Genomic DNA, 23,947 nt, shown 5'->3' on the forward strand with positions numbered 1-23,947 from the left:
ATGGCGGAGCTGTAAGTATCTGGAAAAAACTGAATTTTTGTAAAATCTTACCTGTAAAATTCCTTTCTCTGAGTCCTCCGACAGTCGCCGCCTCCTCTAAGTCATCACTTTTGGGTATTGTCCACCTATCCGTAGGAATAGCTAGGCATATAGACTTAGTCAAAAGACAAAAGGCATTAGCATATACACACCAACGGGGGCTGTCCCATCTGGTCAATACCCCCCTGCATCACCACTCCCAACTCAGTTTGGTAGCATAGCAGTAGGTAATAAGAACCCCAGAAGAGGGGCGGGGGCGGCGACTGTCGGAGGACTCAGAGAAAGGAATTTTACAAGTAAGATTTTACAAAAATTCCGGTTTCTCTTACGTCCTTCGACAGTCGCCGCCTCCTCTAAGTCATCACTATTGGGATGTCCCAAAGCAGTGTAGACATGAGGGGTGGGAGACGCAACCGTAGAAAAGGCAACGCAGTACCCACATCAGAGAAAGGAATCTTACATGCACCGTAAGAACCAACTGGGCAACAGAAAAAAACAATGCTCAACAGGAGCAACAGCCCAGGAAAGCAAATGCCAACAGCCAGGGACCCAGAGAAAAATTCAAGGGTCCATCATGGCACTGCCGCACTGAGAACTTTGTGGCCAAAAGAAGCATCAGCTGATGCCAGAACGTCTACTTTGTAGAACTTGGAAAAAGTGTGCACCGACGACCAAGTCGCCGCCTTGCACACCTGGGTCACCGAGGCCCGATGCCAACAGGCCCAGGAAGTACTCAAAGACCTGGTAGAATGCGCCTTAACAGGGAAGGGCGGAACTCGTTCCTTCAAGGCATAGGCCTGCTCAATGGTCTGTCTGATCCACTTGGCAATAGTCGCTGCCGATGCAGCCATGCCCTTCCGAGGTCCCTCAGGAAGGACAAAGAGAGAGTCCACCTTCCGAAAGGATTCCGTAGACTTCAGGTAGACCTTGATCGCCCTGACAACATCCAAGGAGTGCAAAGCAATCTCCTTAGGATGCTTAGGCTTTGTACAAAGCGAAGGCAGGACAATTTCCTCATTAAGGTGGAACTCGGTGATCACCTTGGGAAGAAAGGACGGGGGTGTTCTCAACACCACCTTATCTTTGTGAATTATCAAGTAAGGGGAGCGGCAAGACAACGCCGCCAGCTCCGACACTCTGCGAGCCGAAGTGATCACCACAAGAAAGGCAACCTTTTTCGACAGCAGAGGCAATGAAATCTCCCTGATATTTTCAAAAGGAGCACGCTGCAATGCGGACAGGACCAAGTTCAAGTCCCATGGAGGTAAAGGCTCCTTCCTGGGAGGAGCCAAATGTCGCACACATTGAATGAACGTGCGCACCAAGGAATGAGACTCCAAAGGACCGCCAGTGCTGACACCTTGCCCTTTATAGTGGCCAGCGCCAGGCGCTGATCCACTCCAGACTGGAGGAAAGCCAAGATTCTCGACACCGAGTAAGAACGAGGGGAGAACCCCCTGGACTCACACCAGGTGAAATGGGCTTTCCAGGTACGGTAATAGATCTTACCAGAGGAAGATTTCCTAGCCTTGATCAGGGTAGGGATAACCTCAGAAGATAGACCCTTGTCCTTCAGGACCTGGGTCTCAACAGCCAGGCCGTTAAAGCCAGCGACTGTAAAGCAGGATGGAAGATCGGACCTTGAGACAGGAGATCTTCTCGCAGAGGCAGACGCCACGGAGGCGCCACTGCCAGGTGAACAACGTCGGCATACCAAGACCGGCGAGGCCAGTCCGGCGCCACCAGAATCGCCATGTGCGGTTCCGAGACCAATCTATTCCTGATTGCTAGGCAAACTAAAACTGAGTTGGGAGTGGTGATGCAGGGGGGTATTGACCAGATGGTACAGCCCCCGTGGGTGTGTATATGCTAATGCCTTTTGTCTTTTGACTAAGTCTATATGCCTAGCTATTCCTACGGATAGGTGGACAATACCCAATAGTGATGACTTAGAGGAGGCGGCGACTGTCGGAGGACGTAAGAGAAATAAGAGTTTGACAATTGTCAAATGTGATCAGATCTCGGTCTGTACAAATGGGTGTAAAGCCCCGTACACGCGTGTCGAAATTCGGCCGGGAATTTTCGTCCGAGGACTGATCTGCCGATTTTCGGCTTGTTAGTATGGTGCTTCCGACAAACGACTCAGACTTTTTGGACGAAAAAATCCTGGTTTGCAGGCTATAAAATTTTTGTCCTCCGTCAAAACACGTCCGATTTTCGTGCAGTCAGTACAGATTTCGATGGGGAAAAATCTTATGAGCAAGACTGGGCATGCTCAGAGAAGAAAGAACACATAGAGAGCAATCCAACACATGACATCACTTCTGAAGTAGAATTTTGTCGTGCGGGAAAATTCATGTGCAGTCTAGGCAAATTCCAACCAACAGACACCACTCTGGACAAAAGACGGACGAGCGGTCGGCGGAAATTCGTTGCGTGTGTACTAGGCTTAAGTGTCTTAATGCCCAAATTATTGTATCCGGGATAAACTGAAACTCTGGGAGACCTGGGTTAAACCAAAGTGGTGTATAGGGTGACCATGAGTTTCACTTTGAATTGAATTACTGATATAAATGAACTTTTCTCTAGCGCTCATTGACAGACGTAGTCCTCGGTGATACACCACCTTCGGGTTATGTTGCCTCCACAGGAGCAGGACTAGACAGGAAATTAAAAAGCTCTGGCCACACCCTAGGGGCAGTCCCAGAGGGTATATCCTCTCTCTCTCTGCCTCAGCAAATCAGTTATTTTCTGTCTAGTTAGGAGTAAGGACCTAGATACCTTGCTGGGATCTTAGGTCCTGGCAAGATTTTTTTCTTAAAGGATTTTTTAGACAGCTTTTTTTCTCCAGTGTTCCTGTGAGATCTTCAAGCAAGAAAGCTGAACTGGGCGACGGGCTGGATGTTGAGATCCGGTGGTCACCCCAGTTCAGCCTACGAATGCGTGCAGGCCATAGCTCCGCGCTGGGTCGGCCGCGACAAAGTCCCATTAAAGGACTGACCCCGCGAGTTAAACGTCTCGCTGAAACGCCAAAGACCATGAGTCACGGCGTCCATATCGGTCGACAGCCCTCCCGCCCCGGTGGAGAGGGGTACTGTCAGGAGTTGGTGCCCGCCTGGTTCCGGTATGGTGAGTAGTATGTTCCCCCTTTTCCCCTGACGGGTCTTGTGGTGAACGCGGGCCCCTCTCTGTATGGTAAGATAGAGTCCCTCTCTATCCTATAAATGACACAGATCCTCCTACTTTGAGTGTGATTTTATGTGCAAAAAGCCAGGAGGCTTGGTTTGGGAGCTAACAATCTAATTGTATACATGTTAAATAAGATTATAATCTGTGGCATTCTGGGAATCTTACGGTGATAAGAATAAGCTACCTACCAGTCAGAAGCCACGGACATGTAGACTGCCTTCCTAATCAGATCTCCAGCTATTAGCAGGCCTCCCGAATGGCCATGCGGTCCGCCAGGGCCGGTACCGCCAACCACGCCAAATCCCCATGCAGAGAGAGTGTTGTGTGCCCTGCAGCACACCGCTATTCAGTACAGGCCGCCGCCATTTTTTTTGCTGGATCGCACGAGCCGCCATTTTGGCGTAGCCTCGTGTCTCCAGCATGGGGGCGGCCATGTTTGAGGTGATCCAAACACCTCGTGGAGCTAGGGGAGGCGCCGGAAGGCGTGCAGAGGGGCGGAGCCGCCTCCTTTCTTCCTGGGCAGCCAGCCAAAAGACTTCCTGTTTGTCAAGACAGCGCTGTAACCTGTTGCAGTTAAACTCTGAGCATCAAGTGGTGAGCCTGGGGGTCTATCTCTCTCTCTCTCTCGATCGATAGGGATCCCTAGCAGGTAACACTAAGGGGCTTTTTGTGGCGCTGGGGGTCTGGAAAAAAAAAAAAAGTTTTTTATTTTTGAATTATATTATCCAGGAAGTGACTGGAATTATCATGGACCCTGCCACACATATTCCCCCACCTGTTTCCCTCGAGGGGGCCACGGGACCCGCCGGTGCACAGAGTGTAGAGTCATTTACAGCAATTTTGGAGTCTATGGTGGCTCGGGTGGAGGCGGCCTGTCAGAGACGGGGGTCAAGGAAGCGACCCCCGCCTACCCCTATACTATCTGACACCTCTGACTCTGATTCAGAGATGGTCACTGCAGTTGCAGGTTCCTCTGCAAAGGCTGTTATCCCAGGTAAAGCCCCCTCAGACAGTGAGGAGGACGCTTCTTCTCCTGCTATAATTCAGGAAGAAGCATTGGTGGACGCACTAGTTGTGGCAGTGCAGGAAACCTTAAAACTTGAGGCTTTACCGGCAGAGGCAACTGAAACAGAGATTCCTTTTGGTACTAATAAGCCCATCAAAACGGTGAAGGTTTTTCCTGTACCCAAATGTTTCGGTAATCAGATTAAAGGAGAATGGGAGCATTCTAAACGTACCTTTACTATTTCCAAGCGTATTGCTAGACGCTATCCGTTTGAGGAATCCATCATTAAGAAATGGACGGTACCACCAGTGGTGGATCCACCTATTTCCAGGCTGAATAAAGCCACGGTTATCCCAGTGGAGGACACTTCGTCCTTTAAGGATCCGGTGGATCGAAAGATGGAAGCAGAGTCCCGCACCATCTTCTCTCTGATAGGGTCAGCATTTAGACCAGTAATTGTTATTGGTCTAGTTTCCCAGACACTTACGGAATGGGCGAAAATGGTACGCCAAGACCTTAGGGGAAAAGATATTCCCCAGGAGACATCTGATTTGATGGAACAGATTATACAAGGGCTACAGTTTATCTGTGACGCAGCCTTGGACACTACTCCCTTGTTAGGGCATGCATCTATGTCAGCGGTGATCCTCAGACGTGTGCTGTGGTTAAAATGCTGGTCAGCTGACCTAGGTTCCAAAAAGACCTTGACAAATCTCCCTTTTCAGGGGAATCGTCTATTTGGGGCCAACCTAGATGAAATCATCAAGAATGCCACTGGGGGCATGAGCACTTTTTTGCCACAGGCTGCTAAAGCTAAGGGACCTCGCAACAAGCGAGGAGCTTTCTTTACCGCCCATAAAGGGCGCCCGGCTGGTACTAGCGGGAAAGGCAAGACTCCTCCAGGAGGGTTCAAGAAGGGCTGGTCGGACAAACAGAGGACCAACCCAGCCAAACCCGAAGCAAAGGAGTACACAGCCTGAAGGTGCGCCCCCACCCGGTTTCAGGGTGGGGGGACGTTTTCACCGGTATTCAGGACATTAGATCGAGCTTCAACCACTACTACCGGTGCGATTCTTCCCTTCCAACATTTAAGTACTACAGGAAGCGGTAGTTACCGTTCCCTGAATAGATCTTTTCCTTTACCTTTTCCTAAGATTAGTCCCTATACCTCACAGGAATCGGATCTGGTTGACCAGATAGGCCAAGTAGCCTCTAGTCGGGTGACTTCGGTCCCTGAGGTTCAACCAGAAAAGATCACCTTTCCTGATAACTATCAGGTATCTGATAAATGTGTGGGAACAGAAAACGACCAGACTTTCTCGGATGGTCGGGGCCAGATACCTCTAGGGACGCCTGGTTCAGATTCTATCAGTGCCAGTGGTCCTAGAAATTCTAGGCTGGCCTCCTCAAGCCGGCCTGGCCGACTTGGACATGCTAGTCGCAGACGTTCCGTGGGAACTTCGTCTCAGGGAGTGTCTGTGGTCTCAAGGACCAATTTACCATCATGCTTTACAGTCGCTGGGTTTAATGGCCTGGTCATTGAGACCCAAGTACTGAAGGACAGAGGTTTGTCTACTTCAGTCATTCCTACCCTTATTAAAGCAAGGAAAGCGACTTCCAGCAAGGTCTATTATCACACATGGAAGACTTATATTGCGTGGTGCGAATCTTTAGGATTTCCTCCACGTACCTATTCGGTGACTCGAATATTGGCCTTTTTGCAACAAGGGGTTGAGCAGAAGCTAGCCTTGAGCACCATCAAGGGTCAAGTTTCAGCATTAGCAATCTTCTTTCAGAAACCTTTAGCTACCAAGTCCTTGGTGCGGAATTTCATCCAGGGGGTGCGGCACCTGGCTCCTCCAGTCCGCGCGCCCTTACCGCCCTGGGATCTTAATTTGGTTTTGTCGGTTCTACAGAAACCTCCCTTTGAAAACATCAGGGAGATTCCCTTGCTTACTTTATCCCAGAAGGTGGCCTTCTTGGTGGCTATTACTTCTGCTCGCAGGGTGTCAGAACTGGCTGCATTATCATGCCAGTCCCCATACCTAGTGATTCATAGGGATAAGGTAGTACTTCATCCTAAGCCATCTTTTCTTCCTAAGGTGGTTTCAGATTTTCATCTGAATGAAGATATTGTACTACCTTCCTTGTGTCCTCAGCCCAAGCATCATCGGGAACATGCGTTGCATTCCTTAGATGTGGTTCGGGCAATCAGGGTATACCTGAAAGCTACGGAATCATTCCGTAAGACGGATTCACTTTTTGTGATCACGGATGGCCCCAGAAAGGGTTTGCCTGCATCTGCCGCGACCATTGCCAAATGGATTAGACAAACGGTGGTACAGGCTTATTCTATTAAGGGTCAGAGTCCTCCGTTCCCTGTTAGGGCGCACTCCACTCGAGCGCTCAGTACTTCCTGGGCCTTTCGCCATCAGGCGTCAGTGGTCCAGGTATGTAAGGCGGCCACCTGGTCGTCGGTACATACCTTTACAAAATTCTATAAAATTGATGTGACGGCATCGGCGGATGACTCATTTGGCCGCAAGGTTTTGCAGGCCGCAATTTGAGGAGACCGGTGGTCTACCTCGAGGGTTTTTTTCTGTTTTGAAAAAAAAAAAAAAAAAAATTTTCTCTTTTTTGTTGAGTCTCATCATTTAGGATGGGCATTGTAAACTTCTAGTTGGCACCGGTTGGGCCTTCTAGATTGGGATTTGATTTCCATTTTCCCACCCCTCATTTGTGATACTGCTCTGGGACGTCCCGAAGGTGGTGTATCACCGAGGACTACGTCTGTCAATGAGCGCTAGAGAAAAATGGATTTTTGTAAAATCTTACCGTAAAATCCTTTTCTCTTAGCTCATTGACAGACGTAGTCCCCGCCCCTCTGTTTTTGAGTTGGGTTGGGTTAAAATCTCTAAAGACTGCTTTTTCACATAACTGATTTGCTGAGGCAGAGAGAGAGAGGATATACCCTCTGGGACTGCCCCTAGGGTGTGGCCAGAGCTTTTTAATTTCCTGTCTAGTCCTGCTCCTGTGGAGACAACATAACCCGAAGGTGGTGTATCACCGAGGACTACGTCTGTCAATGAGCTAAGAGAAAAGGATTTTACGGTAAGATTTTACAAAAATCCATTTTTTGATGTTCCTATGATATTTACATGATGAGTCTGTAGATGGTGTGACTCTCCAATAAGTCATGGGATAGAAATATAGTTGCAAAGTCACAGAAAGCAGCTGGAAGGGGGGGGGGGGGGTTACTGTCTAAAGCAGATTACGGATGGTATTTAGTGGTAGAAGTTATCCAGAGCACCCCCACAGTGAAGTATGGGACTGATCTGGCTAGGGTAGGAGTGGCAGGTATGTATATCTGTGGTCAGTCTCCAGCAGATCATGGCTTTCTTGTTTTAACTTTTTGTACTTTTTTAAAAATGTACAAATAAAATAGATATTGATTTTATATAAGTGTATCTTATTTGCCCTTTAAAATCCCACAGAGGGTTTGGTTTTGTATTTTTAAATTCTGGCTCATACAGAAAAAAACGAAAAAGGTTAAAAGCATTGTAAATGTGTTTTTTTTCTTTTTGCCAGGATAAGGCTCTGTAAACCTGAAATGTAATGCTTGTTTATGTGATAACCGGGCGCTGAGCCCATTACTGTGCTGATGCATCATACATGTAACTACTAAGGGAATCAGTCACTCTATTTCCAGCACTAATAACTGAATGGGTTCAGCACAGTTTACATAACACACCTTCTAGAAAAAAGGGACTGTAAAAAGCCGGTACTGTTATGATCAGTCCTTTATATGAGCGTACTGTGATCATCAGAATTACATTTAGCACTTGGTTCTTTTTTGTTCTGTAGCTCCTCCCCAGGCTGAAGCCCAATTTATGGGCAATCCAGTGGGGAAATTACAGCACAGCACTGTGTGGGCTCCCTCTGTCCTCTCTCTGCCCTGCTCTTTCCTGCCCTCTGCCCTGCTCTTTCCTGCCCTCTGCTCTGCCCTCCCTCTCCCTGTGACCTGCTCTGCCCTCCCTCTCCTTCTGACCTGCTCTGCCCTCCCTCTCCTTCTGACCTGCTCTGCCCTCCCTCTCCTTCTGACCTGCTCTGCCCTCCCTCTCCTTCTGACCTGCTCTGCCCTCCCTCTCCTTCTGACCTGCCCTGCCCTCCCTCTGACCTGCCCTCCCCTCCCTCTGACCTGCTCTGCCCTCCCTCTCCTTCTGACCTGCCCTGCCCTCCCTCTCCTTCTGACCTGCCCTGCCCTCCCTCTCCTTCTGACCTGCCCTGCCCTCCCTCTCCTTCTGACCTGCCCTGCCCTCCCTCTCCTTCTGACCTGCCCTGCCCTCCCTCTCCTTCTGACCTGCCCTCCCCTCCCTCTGACCTGCTCTGCCCTCCCTCTCCTTCTGACCTGCCCTGCCCTCCCTCTCCTTCTGACCTGCCCTGCCCTCCCTCTCCTTCTGACCTGCCCTCCCTCTCCCTCTGACCTGCTCTGCCCTCCCTCTCCCTCTGACCTGCTTTGCCCTCCCTCTCCCTCTGACCTGCTCTGCCCTCCCTCTCCCTCTGACCTGCTCTGCCCTCCCTCTCCCTCTGACCTGCTCTGCCCTCCCTCTCCTTCTGACCTGCCCTCCCTCTCCCTCTGACCTGCTCTGCCCTCCCTCTCCCTCTGACCTGCTCTGCCCTCCCTCTCCCTCTGACCTGCTCTGCCCTCCCTCTCCCTCTGACCTGCTCTGCCCTCCCTCTCCTTCTGACCTGCCCTGCCCTCCCCTCCCTCTGACCTGCCCTCCCCTCCCTCCCTCTGCCCTCCCCTCCCTCCCTCTGCCTTCCCCCTTTGCCCTCCCTCTCCCTCTGCCCTCCCTCTGGAGGAGGAGAGGGTTACTCTGTAGCCCACACTAGCTCAGGATCCACAGCACTGATCAGGTTGGGATAAAGTGCCCCATGCATTTTGTGCCCCCTGGTGGACAGGAGGAACTAGAGATCTTTCTGATGGGACGACGACTTCAGATCCCCCAGACTATTCCAGGCAGCGATGTGTAAAGATCTCAATTCATCTCAAACTCACAAAATCTTTCATGTTGCAATACGAATGAAGAAATGTTTAGATTTGTATCCATTCACATCCGGTTTGAAACCAGTTTGCGCCTAGCAAGCGGTTATACAGGAGGAGCAGATCTGTCGTCCCGTGGAGAATATCCGCTTTGTTCCAGATACATCTTTATTACAAATCTGAACATTCACATCCCAACATTTACATACTGCTGCCTGTAAGGCGTGGTTCACGTTTCCGCAGGCACAGCCGCTCATTCCTGTGAAATAGCCCGCTGTACCTACAGAGAATGTAATTTTTCCAAAATCGCAGCCGCAAGGAAACTGCATAGTGCTGTGCAGACCCCACCATTGGGCCTCGTCCTTCCTCCCCTCTCCTCGTCCTTCCTCCCCTCTCCTCGTCCTTCCTCCCCTCCCCTCTCCTCGTCCTTCCTCCCCTCCCCTCTCCTCGTCCTTCCTCCCCTCCCCTCTCCTCGTCCTTCCTCCCCTCCCCTCTCCTCGTCCTCCCTCTCCTCTCCTCGTCCTCCCTCCCCTCTCCTTGTCCTCCCTCCCCTCTCCTCTCCTCGTCCTCCCTCCCCTCTCCTCTCCTCGTCCTCCCTCCCCTCTCCTCTCCTCGTCCTCCCTCCCCTCTCCTCTCCTCGTCCTCCCTCTCCTCGTCCTCCCTCCCCTCTCCTCTCCTCGTCCTCCCTCCCCTCTCCTCTCCTCGTACTCCCTCCCCTCTCCTCGTCCTCCCTCCCCTCTCCTCGTCCTCCCTCCCCTCCCCTCTCCTCTCCTCGTCCTCCCTCCCCTCCCCTCTCCTCTCCCCCCTCCCCTTTCCTCTCCTCGTCCTCCCTCCCCTCTCCTCTCCTCGTCCTCCCTCCCCTCTCCTCTCCTCGTCCTCCCTCCCCTCTCCTCTCCTCGTCCTCCCTCCCCTCTCCTCTCCTCGTCTTCCCTCCCCTCTCCTCTCCTCGTCCTCCCTCCCCTCTCCTTGTCCTTCCTCCTCCTTAGGGAGACCTTCACTTCGCTGCACATTAGGGAGACCTTTACACGGAATAGGGTGACTGATGCTCTGATCTGTGTGGTCAGGTTAGTGGCGGGTTAGTTACCGAACTCGTTCTCCACCCCTTGGATGGGTCTCTTTGGTTGTATGATAGATATATTGTGTATAAATGAGCGCACATTCTGCACACTGAGTCTCCTCCTCCTACCTTGCAGCCGCAGCCAGCCCCCTCCACATGTTGGCCACCCACGCCTCAGCATCAGCCTCACTCCCGACCAAGAGGCAGATCGGCGAGCAGAACGACCAGCTGGACATCAAGAAGCTCAAATCAGAGGAAACGGAAGGTTTAGTCATAGGCGTGGCCGAGAACGCCCAGACGGAAGGAACCGCGGCCGCGCCCAACGAACAAGACAACCAAAAATAGGAACCACGCACATTCTTTTTCTTTTCTTCCTTTTTTTTTTCCCCCCCTCCTTGTTCCGGAAAGATGACATCCCCCCCCCTCCCCCTTTACCAATTACAGCATCAGAGGTGCCAAAAATGAACGCTCTCTCATCGTACGCACCGGGGGGGGGAGGAGCCTCGTGGTAAAAATGATGTTCCAAATCAGCACTGAATCCACGTGGTCAGCCATAGAAAACCTCAAACACCTGAGAAATATAGAAAAGTATTTCTGAAATCCCTCCCCCCCTCCCCTGCCCGCAGTACACACAGGATGTATGGACGCGCAAAAGCTGACACGTTTTAAATTATTATTACCTTTTTTTATTTTTCTGAATTCCTGTACTGAGCAGATTATTGTGGCCAGCATGGTAATCGCTTGACGTGGTCTGAAGATTGTATATTCCTCTTCCAAGGAGTGTGTACCGTGTACCTACCGGCAGCTAAGTCCTCCATCCCCCGCCCTCTGCAGAACCGCCTGGAAGGGTCCAGCCAATCAATGAATTTCTCTTGCAGTTTTCTTTTTGCTGTTTTTTCATTTTTCCCAGCAGATCAGAATAATAATGGGTCATACATTTCATTTATTCCAGCCACTCCAATGGGATTTTCTGTTGCTTTTTAGTATATATAATTTTTTTTATTTTTTTTTTTATTTTGCAAAACGAATGTAGATTTTTTTTTTTTGTTTGTTTATATTTTCTCCTTCACACATTGGATGTTTTATCTGGAAAAAATACACATAAATTCTTCAATATTTCGCCCTTATATTTTAGTCTGAAATTTGCAGATTTTGTTGGTTTTTTTTTTTCCCCCCTCGTGTGATTTTTTTTTTGGAGCATGCATGTGAACGGGAGGAAGAAAAGAAAAAGAAGAAAAATAAAAAACCATCCGATACCTAAAAAGACATTTTAACAAATTGTAAAGAAACTGCTATTGATTTTGATCAGAGCTGCACTTAACCCTTTGTCCCCTTCTGTTCTGTGTCCCGGCCTAATTTTCCCATCTCTCACCTAGCCCCCCCCCCCCACTGCCCCCACCCCTGTCCCGCCCCTTACTTCCTAGGTTATAAAAAAAGAAAAAAAAAACATAAAAATTATCTTGCTTAATATTGTGTATGTTATGGCAAAGGCTGCTGTGAAAGTCCCACTTAGGAGAAAAAATCCAAACGGCAAGAAGGAAATGATAAAAACAAAATAAACAAAAAAATAGTAAAAGAAAAATGTGTCAAGGGTAACTTTTCATCCAACCGCCGAATCCAAATGTTAGCGGCAGATCACTTTGTCCTCTTTGGTTTCCGTTATGTTTTTATTTTTTTTTGGCGGTCCCATAAATTAGAAGTCACTGGTTCCACTTTTAATGTAACATTTTTTAATTTTCCTTTTTTTTTTTTTACGCAGGAAATTTCCTTACACCTGGCATAGTTTTATATTTGTTTCACAATTCTTTTTTTTTTTTTTTTTTTTTAAATCCTGGTTCCGTTTCATTATTCAAAATGTCTGACCTTCTCTGAAAATGGCGTTTGGATGATGCAAGGTGGCATTTATTTATATATATTTTTTTGTTTAATGACTTCATTAAAATATTTATAATCTTGACATTTAATAAACCTAGGAGTATGACATTTTACATAAAACAAAAAAAAAAAAGAAAAAACTTTTTTAACTCCTTTCTTGTGTATATATTTGTTCTGTTGTGTAGATGGATTATAGAATTTAGAGCCGGCCAATGAGAGAACCGGAATACCAAGTCTGTGTCTCTTCGTATAGCTAAGCCCCGGTTCACATCAGTGCGGCTTTGCTGCAGATCACTGCGATTTGGACCTCCGATTTCACTTCAGTTTGTAACGTAATTTAAAAAGTCAACACAAGTCGCAATAAAATCGCAAAAAGTAGCGGTTCCATTGCCGGCAATAGGGTGTGACTTGTCATGCGATTTTGAACTGTCAGTTGCATGACACATGGCACTGGTGTGAACCGGGGGTAAAGCCTCGCTCACGTGTGTGTGTATGACCGAATACACCCGTGTGAGGGGCGTGTACCTGCACAGGTGTTCCCTGCATCCCCCATGCAGGCAGTCCCAGTTAGTTGGGGCACAGACACAGCCGCTACTCTCGATTAGCACAAAATCCTGAAGGCAGACCGTGTGCGTTTGGGGCTGTGCACACACATGGATGTGGGATTGGGACTGGCGTGTGTCCAGTTAAAATTAAGTTGACTTCCTGCACAGAGATTCATGGAACTCCCTTGCGGATAAACACGCCCCCTGCAGGGGGGGTTACCAATTTCTCTATCGTCCATTGACAGACGCAGCTCTCATACTTCTTATCCATTGGGTTATGCTGCCCCCTGCAGGAGTAGTACTAGGCAGGAAAAAAGCAATTCACCACGCCCACGGGGCTGTCCCTATAGGCATAACCCCACCCCCCTGCTCCAGCAAACCAGTTTGTTTCTGCCTAGTGAAGGAGTAGGATCTAGGTTTCCGGCTGGGACTTCTGTCTCACTTTTTTTTTATTCTTTTCAGAATATTTGGTTTTATTTCTCTTTACTAGTATTCAGGGGGATCCTCCTGGTGATCTACAAGCAATGCCGGCTGAGGTTTCGCACTGGATAATCCAGAACCTTAAGGTCTTCCAGCCTGGCCTACAAGCGTGAGCAGGTTATAGTCCTGCAGTAGGCCTCGCCACAACAGAGACCCTTTTTGGATGGGGACGAGCCTGAGAGCTGATGCCCCGCTGGGACGCGAGAACCTGGAACGCCCTGAGTCACAGCGTACCCCTCGGCTGGCAGTACCCCATTCCGGTTGGGAGGTGGTCTGTCCGGAGTAGAGCCCACCCGGTCCATGGTATGTTGGGCAAATGCAGCCCCCCCTTGTCCCTTGGTGGTCTTGGGGGGGGGGGGGAGAGTGGGCCCGCTCCTGGGGATAATGGGACCTAGACTTCCTAAAAAGATCTCCCTGGCCTGTCAGGCTACCCAGCCCTGTGTCCTGCCCCCTGTAGGGCACTATTGTTGCGTTGCCTGGGGGGGGGGGGGGGGTGTAAATGGTACTTTTTCCTGTTGGGTCTGGTTGTAGATCCCATCTGGCCTTCATATTGGGGATCTCTGACCGCATGGCACGCCGTGAGCGCCGTCCATCTTTAGTGTGGGCAATAGAAATGTTTTTCCCATTGACTTGTATGGGGCAGCCATTTTCCCTGTGTTTCCTATAGACTTGCATCGGCAGCCATTTTTGTGTAGCCCTATGAAGCTAAACGGGCAGGGTGACCTTTCACATACAAGGCTGATGTCATTTCCTGTCTCTCACTTCCTGCTGCAGATTACCACCTTCAGAGAAAACCTCCTGAATCAAAGTATTGGGGTCTTTGTGGGCATATCCCTGCGCCCTCTGCATATATTTAAGGGGGACTCCACAGGCTGCGGTGATCGGGACCGTGATCAGCGCTTTTAAAGTGACGGTACTCCTTTTTCTTCTGTGCATAACTATGGAGTCCCAGGTGGTGATTTCACACCTCAGAACCCCTTAGTGCGACTACCGGACCTGGACATGGCCACGATTTCAGCAGCACTGAAAGCCTGGCGACCAAGGTCGATTTTGTAATGAAAAAGGTTACTAGCCGCAAACGACCGCTGCCTTCACCATCATTGGTGGGGTCCTAGACTGATATGGTCGCCATGGACACCCCCCCCCCCCCACCTGAGGGGTCGCTGTCCTCGCAATTGGATGGTGAAGAGGACCTGTCCTCCTCAGCTGCAGTGCAGGAACGCGCCTTGGTGGAAGCTCTGATTATTTCAGTAAGGGAAACTTTAAAAATGGCAGATGAGGTGGATCATCCTGTTTCAAGGTGGAATAAATCTACTATAGTGCCTGTGGAAGATTCATTGGTTTTTACAGATCCGGTGGATAGGCGGATGGAATCCCTTTCCTGCCATCTTCATGTGTTGGCAGGTTCTATCCTGAAACCAGTTTTCGTGTCTGTTTTGGTGTCGCAGACGGTTACGGAATGGGTGAAGGTTCTGAAGTGGAACTTGGATCCTGACACAGTTCACCTGGAGCTGATGGAACTTATGGACCAGATGGCCTAGGCCCTGATGTTTCTGTGTGATATGTTCTTTTAAGCGGCTCCCCTGGTGGCCAGAGCGTCGGCTGTGGGGGATTGCCTTAAGACGCATGGTTTGGCTAAAGAGCTGGTCGGCTGATCAAGCTTCTAAGAAGGACTTGACAGATCTTCCTCTTCTGGGAGAGCGATTATTTGGTGACTTGCTGGATGAGTTAATCAAGGGTCTGAGTGGTGGGAAGAGTACTCTTCTTCCTCAATTCTCCAGAGGTAAAGCACCCCGTAATAAGCAGGGGCCTTCTTTCACCGTTTTTTTTTGTTGTGCCTCTGGGGCGCAAGAAAACGTGTTTTTTTTTTTGTCAAATCTTCGCCTGTCTCCGGATCGTTTGAAGGATCTCCGGGAGGTTGTGCAGGATCTCCTGGCTCAAGGAGTGATTACGCCGATTCCTTCACAGGAACGCTTTCAAGGTTTCTATTCAAACCTGTTCACGGTGCCCAGAAAGGAGGGCAAAGTGCGTCCAATCCTGGATCTCAAGGCTCTGAACAGCTTTGTGTGCGTACAGAAGTTTCTAATGGAGTCCATTCGGTTGGTGGTGACATCTTTGAATCAGGGGGATTTTCTGGCCTCCATCGATATCAGATGTGTATTTGAATGTCCCCATCTTCGAGGGACACCAGCAATTCCTTCACTTTGCGATGGCAGAGGAGCATTTTCAATTTGTGGCGTTACCCTTTGGTCTCGCCTCCGCTCCCAGAGTTTTTACCAAGGTTCCTGGCCCCGGTATTGGCCTTATGTCAGAGGGATTGTGATCTTGGGATATCTGGACGATCTCCTGTTATGAGCAGACTCACACTCTGAGATGTCGTCCAACAGATCTATTACAGTGCAGACCCTACAGAAATCTGGGTGGACGATCAATTAAAAAAAATCTGCTCTGATGCCCTCCGTGCAGGTGGCTTATCTGGGGCTGACTCTAGACTCTGCCTTGGCAAAAGTCTTTCTTCCATTGAAAAAAACTTCAGAAGTTGCAAGGGGCGATCAGGTTGCTGTTGGAAACTGATCGGTCTTCCCTGCGGCCTTGCATGAGAGCCCTGGGTCAGATGGTATCAACCTTTTGAGGCGGTCCCATTTTCTCAGTCTCACGCGAGGCCTCTGCAAACATTTCTTGCAAAATGGAACAGGGATCCATGGTCGTTGGACCAGAAGATACGTTTGAGCCATCTCACAAGGTCGACTCAATCCTGGTGGATCCAGTCGCCAGCTTTGTGTCAGGGCAAGTCCTTCCTGCTGCTGTTCTGGCCGGTGGTCACCATGGATGTCAGGCTGGGGTGGAGTGCTGGGGAAGCCATGTGCCCAGGGGACTTGGTCGACAGAGGAGTCTTCCTTGCCGATCAATATTCTGGAGCTCAGAGCGATCAAGCTTTCCCTGTTCCACTAGACGAGTCGGCTACGCGGTTCTCTGGTCCGAATTCAAATCGGACAATGCCACAGCTGTGGCTTACATCAATCATCAAGGGGGCACCAAGAGTGTCCTGGCAGCTAAGGAGTTGGCCGAGATCCTGGTATGAGCGGAAGACAATGTTCCGGCTCTTTCTGTAGTCCACATTCCGGGTGTGGAGGATTGGCAAGTGGATTACCTGAGTCGTCAGGTGCTGGATCAATAGGAATGGTCCCTTCATCCAGAGGTGTTTCATCTCCTGTGCATCCGGTTGGGGACTCTGGATTTTTCTGTTGAGGCAAGACACAAACAGGTCTACCTCCAGAGGTTTGTGGCCAGGTCTCGGGATCTTCTGGCCGACGCCAGATGCTTTTGTGGCTCCTTGGCGCCAGTATCGGCTGATTTATGCCTTCCCTCCGCTCAAACTCCTGCCAAGGTTTCTTCCCAGGGTGGCGGTGGAAGGCACTCTGGTCGTTTTGGTGGCACCAGACTGGCCTTGTCGGTCTTGGCATGCAGACCTTGTAAAAAATGGTTGTCGATCCTCCGTGGAGACTTCCTCTGCGGGAGGATCTGCTGTCCCAGGGACCAATCTTCCATCCTGCTTTACGGTCGCTGGCTTTAACGGCATGGCTGATGAAAGCGAGGTGTTGCGGGATAGAGGTCTTTCTGACTTGGTGATTCCTACACTTTTGAAGGCCAGGAAGTCGACAACTAGGAAGATCTATCATCGTACGTGGAAATCGTACATTTCATGGTGTGAATCGCAGCAGCTGCACCCTTGCTTCTTTATAGCTAGGGTTTTGGCCTTTTTGCAAAGAGGGGTTGAGCAGCACCTGGCATTGTGCACTATCAAGGGTCAGGTGTCAGCCCCTGGCTATTTACTTCCAACGTCCGCTGGCTACTAATAGCTTGATTCGCACTTTTATTCAGAGGGTGTGTCATCTGGTGCCTTCGAGGAGATCTCCGTGAGATCTCAATCTAGTTTTGTCTGTTCTTCAAAAGCCTCCTTTTGAGAATATTAGGGAGATTTCTCTGCTTTTGATGTCGCAGAAGGTTGCTTTCCTAGTGGCTATCACGTCTGCTTGCAGAGTATCTGAGTTAGTGGCGCTGTCCTGTCGTTCACCTTATTGGTGGTCCACAGGGATAAAGTGGTTCTACGACCGAATCCGTCTTTTCTCCCTAAGGTGGTGTCGTATTTTCATCTCTTAATGAAGACATTGTGCATCCCAAAGAATTTTGCCTTGCACTCTTTGGATGTGGTTCGGGGATGAGTTTGTCTGACGGTTATTGAGTCCTTTGTAAGGACAAAGAGAGTCTGATTTTCTAAGGTTTGGCGCGTCTGCTGCAACCATTTTGAGATGGTTTAGGCAGACGGTTGTTCAGGCTTATTCACTCAAGGGTCAGGTTCCTCCTTTCCCTGTGAAGGTGCATTCTACTAGAGCGCCTCTTGGGCATTTTGCCATCAGGCTTCGGTTGTACAAAGTTTGTAAGGCGGCAACTTGGTAGTCTGTGCACACCTTTACAAGGTGGATTTGTTGGCATCTTTGGATGCCTCTTTTTGGCTGCAAGGTTTTGCAGGCTGCTGTTTTGTAAGAGAATGTTTTTGTTTCTCTTAGGGGTATTTCTACCTGAATGTGCTCCTGTTGGATTGAGTGTCATGTTACCCAGTGGGCAAGGTTTAGCCTTTGGAGTTTGTTACTTTCGGGTTGCGTTCTTTCCACCCCTCATGCCTACACTGCTTTGGGACATCCCATTCAGCTAATGAAGATGGAGGCTGCGTCTGTCAATGGATGATAGAGAAAGCAAGATTTTTGTAAGATCTTACCGTGAAATCTTTTTCTCTGAAGTCCATTGACAGATGCAGCCCCGCTGCTCTGATATGGAGATGGTTTTTTCTTCACCTTGTACAACTAAACTGGTTTGCTGAGCAGAGGGTGTGTGGGTTATGCCTGTGGGGATGGCCCTGTGGGGGTGTACATTTCAATTTTTCTTGCCTAGACTACTCCTGCAGGGACGAGCATAACCTATTCAGCTAATGAAGATGGAGGCTGTGTCTGTCAATGAACTTCAGAGAAACAGATCTTACAAAAATCTTGTTTTTTTTTTTTTTTTTTAAACAGAACACCGGTCATGTGATGCTCTGTGCTGTACAAGTCACATGACAGGGTGAAGTGGGTGTGTTTGTGCAGCGATCATTTCCTGGCGGGTGTTCTGCCGAAAACTCCAACTCATTCCAAATCTGCAATTATTGCTGCTGTACCATCATCGAAAGTGACGTGGGTGGAGATTACGGCAAGACTGAGTTTTCAGCAGAACACCAGGAGGCAAGGCGGTGCTTTTGGCCATGTGACCATTGGCTGTCAGGGTGGTTCGATAATTGGAAAACTCTCGCTCACAAGAAGAGATCAGGAGGTTTCCGTTAGCCGCCAGTAACTGTGTTGGAAGCATGCAGGGTGTGCGCTCTCGGCACAGCTCTATTGGTGCTATTGTACGCAAATATTCAGCCCCTGGCCAACGAGCGGCCGCATAATTTCATGCACTTGGCACCAATCGGTTAACATAACTTAAAAACAAAAACTGAGGGTTACCTTTTTACAGGTCTTAAAATGTGTGCATGTGCTCCCTGCTTTCCAATGTTTTTGGGAGGGGGGCTGTAGAGTAATTTATACCATAATTACCCCCGTCTGTTCTCTGGTCCTCCTCAGCTGTACACTAAATTCAAACATGGGGGGGAGAGATTTCCTCTGATAAGTGCAGCTCTGGCCCGGCCTTACCTAACCTCCGCTTTGCTACCCTTCACACCATGGGAAATGCTGAACAGGATGTTGGTTGTGTATTTAAATACGTCTCCCTCAAATATCCTATTTAATTATAAATGAAGAAATCTCCTGAGCCAATAACTGCTGCTCTAATGTGTCAGGTTGAAGTATTTATCTCCGCTTGTCTAAAAGAGAGAGAAAAAAAAAAAAGGGACTGAGTGATTGTGCAGTAAATTACTTTCTCTGTCAGTTCCTTCCCCTGCCAAAAGCCCAATTTGTGGGCATTCCTGTTTGTGGAGCGCAGTTGATACTGCTCTGTTCTGTGAGGGTGCCTGTAAAAGCCTTTCTGTTTGAGTTCCACCGTCAACAGGACATCGCATGGAATGCACATTCCTAGTACTGAGCTCAGTTGCTGCCTCCATCTGCTCTTAGCACACCGGAGCTCAGTATTGTTCATTCATGTTACAGGCAGTCTTGGCGAGAGACACTGTTTGAACACAATGCTCCATAGAAGACTTAACAGCGGTGCCAGGGGGCTGCCAACTGTGCCCAGTGTTAGCTCAGCATCTATAAAAACGGGGGAGGGTGACACATGCACGTTGTCCTCTTTTCTGATGCGACCTTCAAATTCTGAAACTTTTAGGCCTCCTTCACAGCACCAGATTTCCGGTGGCAAATCCCAAAGATTCATAGCAGAATACATTTTGGCCTAAATTTATAAAGGAATTTGATAATTTAGTGAATTTTTTTTTAAAAGAAATGAAAATGATTTTCCTAAAATTCTCTTTTTTCATATAGCCAAAAAGTAAAAAAAAAAATTAACTCTATGGTGATTAATTACCACCAAAAGAAAGTCCAATTTGTGTAAAAAAAAGAAACAAATGATATAAATATAATTTGTGGGCAGTGTTGTATGACCGCACAATTACCAGTTAATGTACATGGTGCTGAATAGCAAAAAAATGTCCTGGTCATGGGGGGGGGCCGTAGTGGTTAATGTGATCAAATCACTACAGCAACACATGACTGGCAAAGGGCCCCAAAAATCAAACCGCTGTGATGTGATCACAATTGAACATCCAGATGTTGGCTTGGTGTGCGGGGGATGTGTTAAAACTGTCTGCAGGACACGCCTGATGCCATTGTGAAGACCCCCTCTCCCCTCCCCCCCTTGCAATGGCATGGTGGGCGCTGCTGCCCCCCCCCCCCGCCTAGGGTCACCTTTTAAAGAAGTATGGCCAAAGATTAGTGGGGGGGGACAGATCTAGCGTCTATGTGAGTATAAATGTTTTGTTATTTCTCACATGTAAAAATCCGATGAGCATATCTGATTTATCATTTACTACTGCACTTCATTGGCGCCCCCTTGTGTTCCTTTTCCAGATTGGCAGTTTGTTTTACTATGGTGTTGCTTACACTTTCTGCTATGAAAGCCATGCGCTATTATGGACTTTAATGTTGGAGGGGGTTCACACCTCCTCCAGTGCTATTTTTTTTTTTAATCCTTTACTTCTCTCTTAAAAAAAAAAAAAAGATTATATACATACAGTGGGTACGAAAAGTATTCAGACCCCCTTAAATTTTTCACTCTTTGTTATATTGCAGCCATTTGCGTTCATTCTTCTTCCTCATGAATGTACACATAGCACCCCATACTGACAGAAAAACACAGAATTGTTGACATTGTTGCAGATTTATTAAAAAAGAAAAACTGAAATATCACATGGTCCTAAGTATTCAGACCCTTTGCTCAGTATTTAGTAGAAGCCCCCTTTTGATCTAATACAGCCAGGAGTCTTTTTGGGAAAGATGCAACAAGTCTTTCACACCTGGATTTGGGGATCCTCTGCCATTCCTCCTTGCAGATCCTCTCCAGTTCTGTCAGGTTGGATGGTAAACGTTGGTGGACAGCCATTTTTAGGTCTCTCCAGAGATGCTCAATTGGGTTTAAGTCAGGGCTCTGGCTGGGCCATTCAAGAACAGTCACGGAGTTGTTGTGAAGCCACTCCTTCGTTATTTTAGCTGTGTGCTTAGGGTCATTGTCTTGTTGGAAGGTAAACCTTCGGCCCAGTCTGAGGTCCAGAGCACTCTGGAGAAGGTTTTTGTCCAGGATATCCCTGTACTTGGCCACATTCATCTTTCCCTCGATTGCAACCAGTCGTCCTGTCCCTGCAGCTGAAAAACACCCCCACAGCATGATGCTGCCACCACCATGCTTCACTGTTGGGACTGTATTGGACAGGTGATGAGCAGTGCCTGGTTTTCTCCACACATACCGCTTAGAATTAAGGCCAAAAAGTTCTATTTTGGTCTCATCAGACCAGAGAATCTTATTTCTCACCATCTTGGAGTCCTTCAGGTGTTTTTTAGCAAACTCCATGCGGGCTTTCATGTGTCTTACACTGAGGAGAGGCTTCCGTCGGGTCACTCTGCCATAGAGCCCCGACTGGTGGAGGGCTGCAGTGATGGTTGACTTTCTACAACTTTCTCCCATCTCCTGACTGCATCTCTGGAGCTCAGCCACAGTGATCTTTGGGTTCTTCTTTACCTCTCTCACCAAGGCTCTTCTCCCCTGATAGCTCAGTTTGGCCGGACGGCCAGCTCTAGGAAGGGTTCTGGTCGTCCCAAACGTCTTCCATTTGAGGATTATGGAGGCCACTGTGTTCTTAGGAACCTTAAGTGCAGCAGAAATCTTTTTGTAACCTCGGCCAGATCTGTGCCTTGCCACAATTCTGTCTCTGAGCTCTTCAGGCAGTTCCTTTGACCTCATGATTCTCATTTGCTCTGACATGCATTGTGATCTGGAAGGTCTTATATAGACAGGTGTGTGGCTTTCCTAATCAAGTCCAATCAGTATAATCAAACACAGCTGGACTCAAATGAAGGCGTAGAACCATCTCAAGGATGATCAGAAGAAATGGAAAGCACCTGAGTTAAATATATGAGTGTCACAGCAAAGGGTCTGAATACTTAGGACCATGTGATATTTCAGCTTTTCTTTTTTAATAAATCTGCAACAATGTCAACAATTCTGTGTTTTTCTGTCAGTATGGGGTGCTATGTGTACATTCATGAGGAAGAAGAATGAACCTAAATGATTTTAGCAAATGGCTGCAATATAACAAAGAGTGAAAAATTTAAGGGGGTCTGAATACTTTCCGTACCCACTGTATATATATATATATATATATATAATTTTTGCAGGAAAATAAAGTATGCATGTATTATTTCTTGCCACTGGAGCCTGCACTGCGATTGGTGGATGGGAGCGCAGGCTCCTGCAGACTCTTCCTCCAGCTTTCTGCTTGGACAGAGGAAAGGGATTTTAGTTGCAGAACTGGAGGAAGGGTCAAAGGACTACAAGGGCAGCGATTAGCACACCGTACTCTCCTACTGAGCACTACAAGTCTGCCACAGAGGCAGATGGGATTGCGGCTGTGTGGGCGGAGCCCCGATTTAGATTTATAAAATGACAGTGGCTGCAGGGGAGAGGAATCCCCCGCATGCTGTCACAGAGAGGGGAGTGGTTTATGGGTGGGGTGTGGTCATATGCACCCTGTTACACTCTACATAGAGGTGTAGAATGAGTTGGTTGGGAGAGCTCTGACATTCACTCGTACATTGCAGAGAAATAGAAAGCGCTGAGGTTGTCATATTTTATTAAAAAGCATTAAACATTTCTTACAAAGTGTGCAAAACAAAAACTGAATTTATGATTAATTGCACTAAAGCCACATGCAGAAACTTCCACTCCAAACACTACCTAAAAAGTTCAAGTTCTCCAACATCAGGAGCCTTTAAAATCTCTGCACCCCCCATCCCCCTCCTCGTACGTAGCAGAGCGCCAACTACGCAGGGAAGAGGCTGAAGAACGACAGGAAAGGGGGAGGGGCACATTCAGTGATTTATAGCCCAGGGCTCAGCTTTGCTATCACATTAGTTTAGGCCAAGCTACTCTGTGCAAACCGTTACCTTTACTAATACAGCACCCCGCTACCATCCCGTATACGGCACCCCGCTACCATCCCGTATACGGCACCCCGCTACCATCCCGTATACGGCGCTGTACACAGCATCCTCTACATCCCGTATACGGCGCTGTATAAAGCATCATCTACATCCCGTATACAGCATTTTCTACATCCAGTATACAGCATCCCGTATACAGCGTTGTATATAGTATCAACAGTACAGGGACTTCCTGTCCCATTCCTGGAACTAAATCCAGCTGGGCCAAGTGCTGCTCAGCCATTCACAGGAAGCTTTGTATTTTTATGAATGACTATGCTTCTGATTGGCTGAGGTGGAGATTGCGTCATCACACACCTGCCTCTCCATGTCAGCCATTCAGAGTAAGCCTTGTATTCCTTGATAAAAAAAAATACAAAAAGTTTCCTGCAAATAGCTGAGCAACACTCGGCCCAACTGGATTTTTGTTGTTTGGGAACAGGAAGTCCTCAGACCGCTGCCGAAGCACAGCGCTGTATACTGGACGTAGCGGATGTTATGGAGTTTATACGGCGCTGTATACTGGGTGTAGCGGATGTTACATCTGGTATACAGCGCCGTATAAACAACGTAACGGATGTTAGAGTTTATACATCGCTGAGTGTCCCCCATAAAATAGTTCATTTTGGCCAGCTTGGCCCAATAGAACTATTTTAAGTGCCATCAAAGCTAGAGTTCAGCTTAATTTCAGCAGGGGAAGCTGTGTGAACCCTGACATCAGTATGTACCCCAATAGTGAGCTCTGCTAATGAGATCAGAGGGTATAGCAGCACCTCCCCCCCCCCTCCCCTCCCCTCTACAGAATGGTGGCAAGGGCCCAGGTTCACCTTTGGAAATTAAAGAGGCCCCCTGTCTGTCACCTTGCCCATAATACTCCTTTAGGGCCCATTCACACCAGTAGAAAAACGCACATGCCTTATTTTTAAAGCATTAACGCGTTGCAATGCATGACGCATTTTCCATATGTTTTCTTCCTGCAGTCACATGGGGAAT

General features: G+C 48.4%; 1 protein-coding gene across 2 annotated transcripts in view; it reads left to right on the forward strand.

Moving 5' to 3' along the window:
- The window catches only part of FOXK2 (forkhead box K2), a 137,721-nt gene extending 127,017 nt beyond the window's left edge, over positions 1-10,704 (forward strand). For both annotated transcript variants that reach the window (XM_082271467.1, XM_082271468.1), the window contains one exon: positions 10,472-10,704. In XM_082271467.1, coding sequence (XP_082127593.1) covers positions 10,472-10,680 — 209 coding nt within the window. In that variant the 3' untranslated portion in view covers positions 10,681-10,704. The remainder of the gene's footprint in view (positions 1-10,471) is intronic.
- The last annotated feature ends 13,243 nt before the right edge of the window (positions 10,705-23,947 follow it).

Source organism: Pelophylax lessonae (genome assembly GCF_965119305.1).
Source record: "Pelophylax lessonae genome assembly, chromosome: 11".
In the NCBI taxonomy this organism is placed as follows: Eukaryota; Metazoa; Chordata; class Amphibia; order Anura; family Ranidae; genus Pelophylax; species Pelophylax lessonae.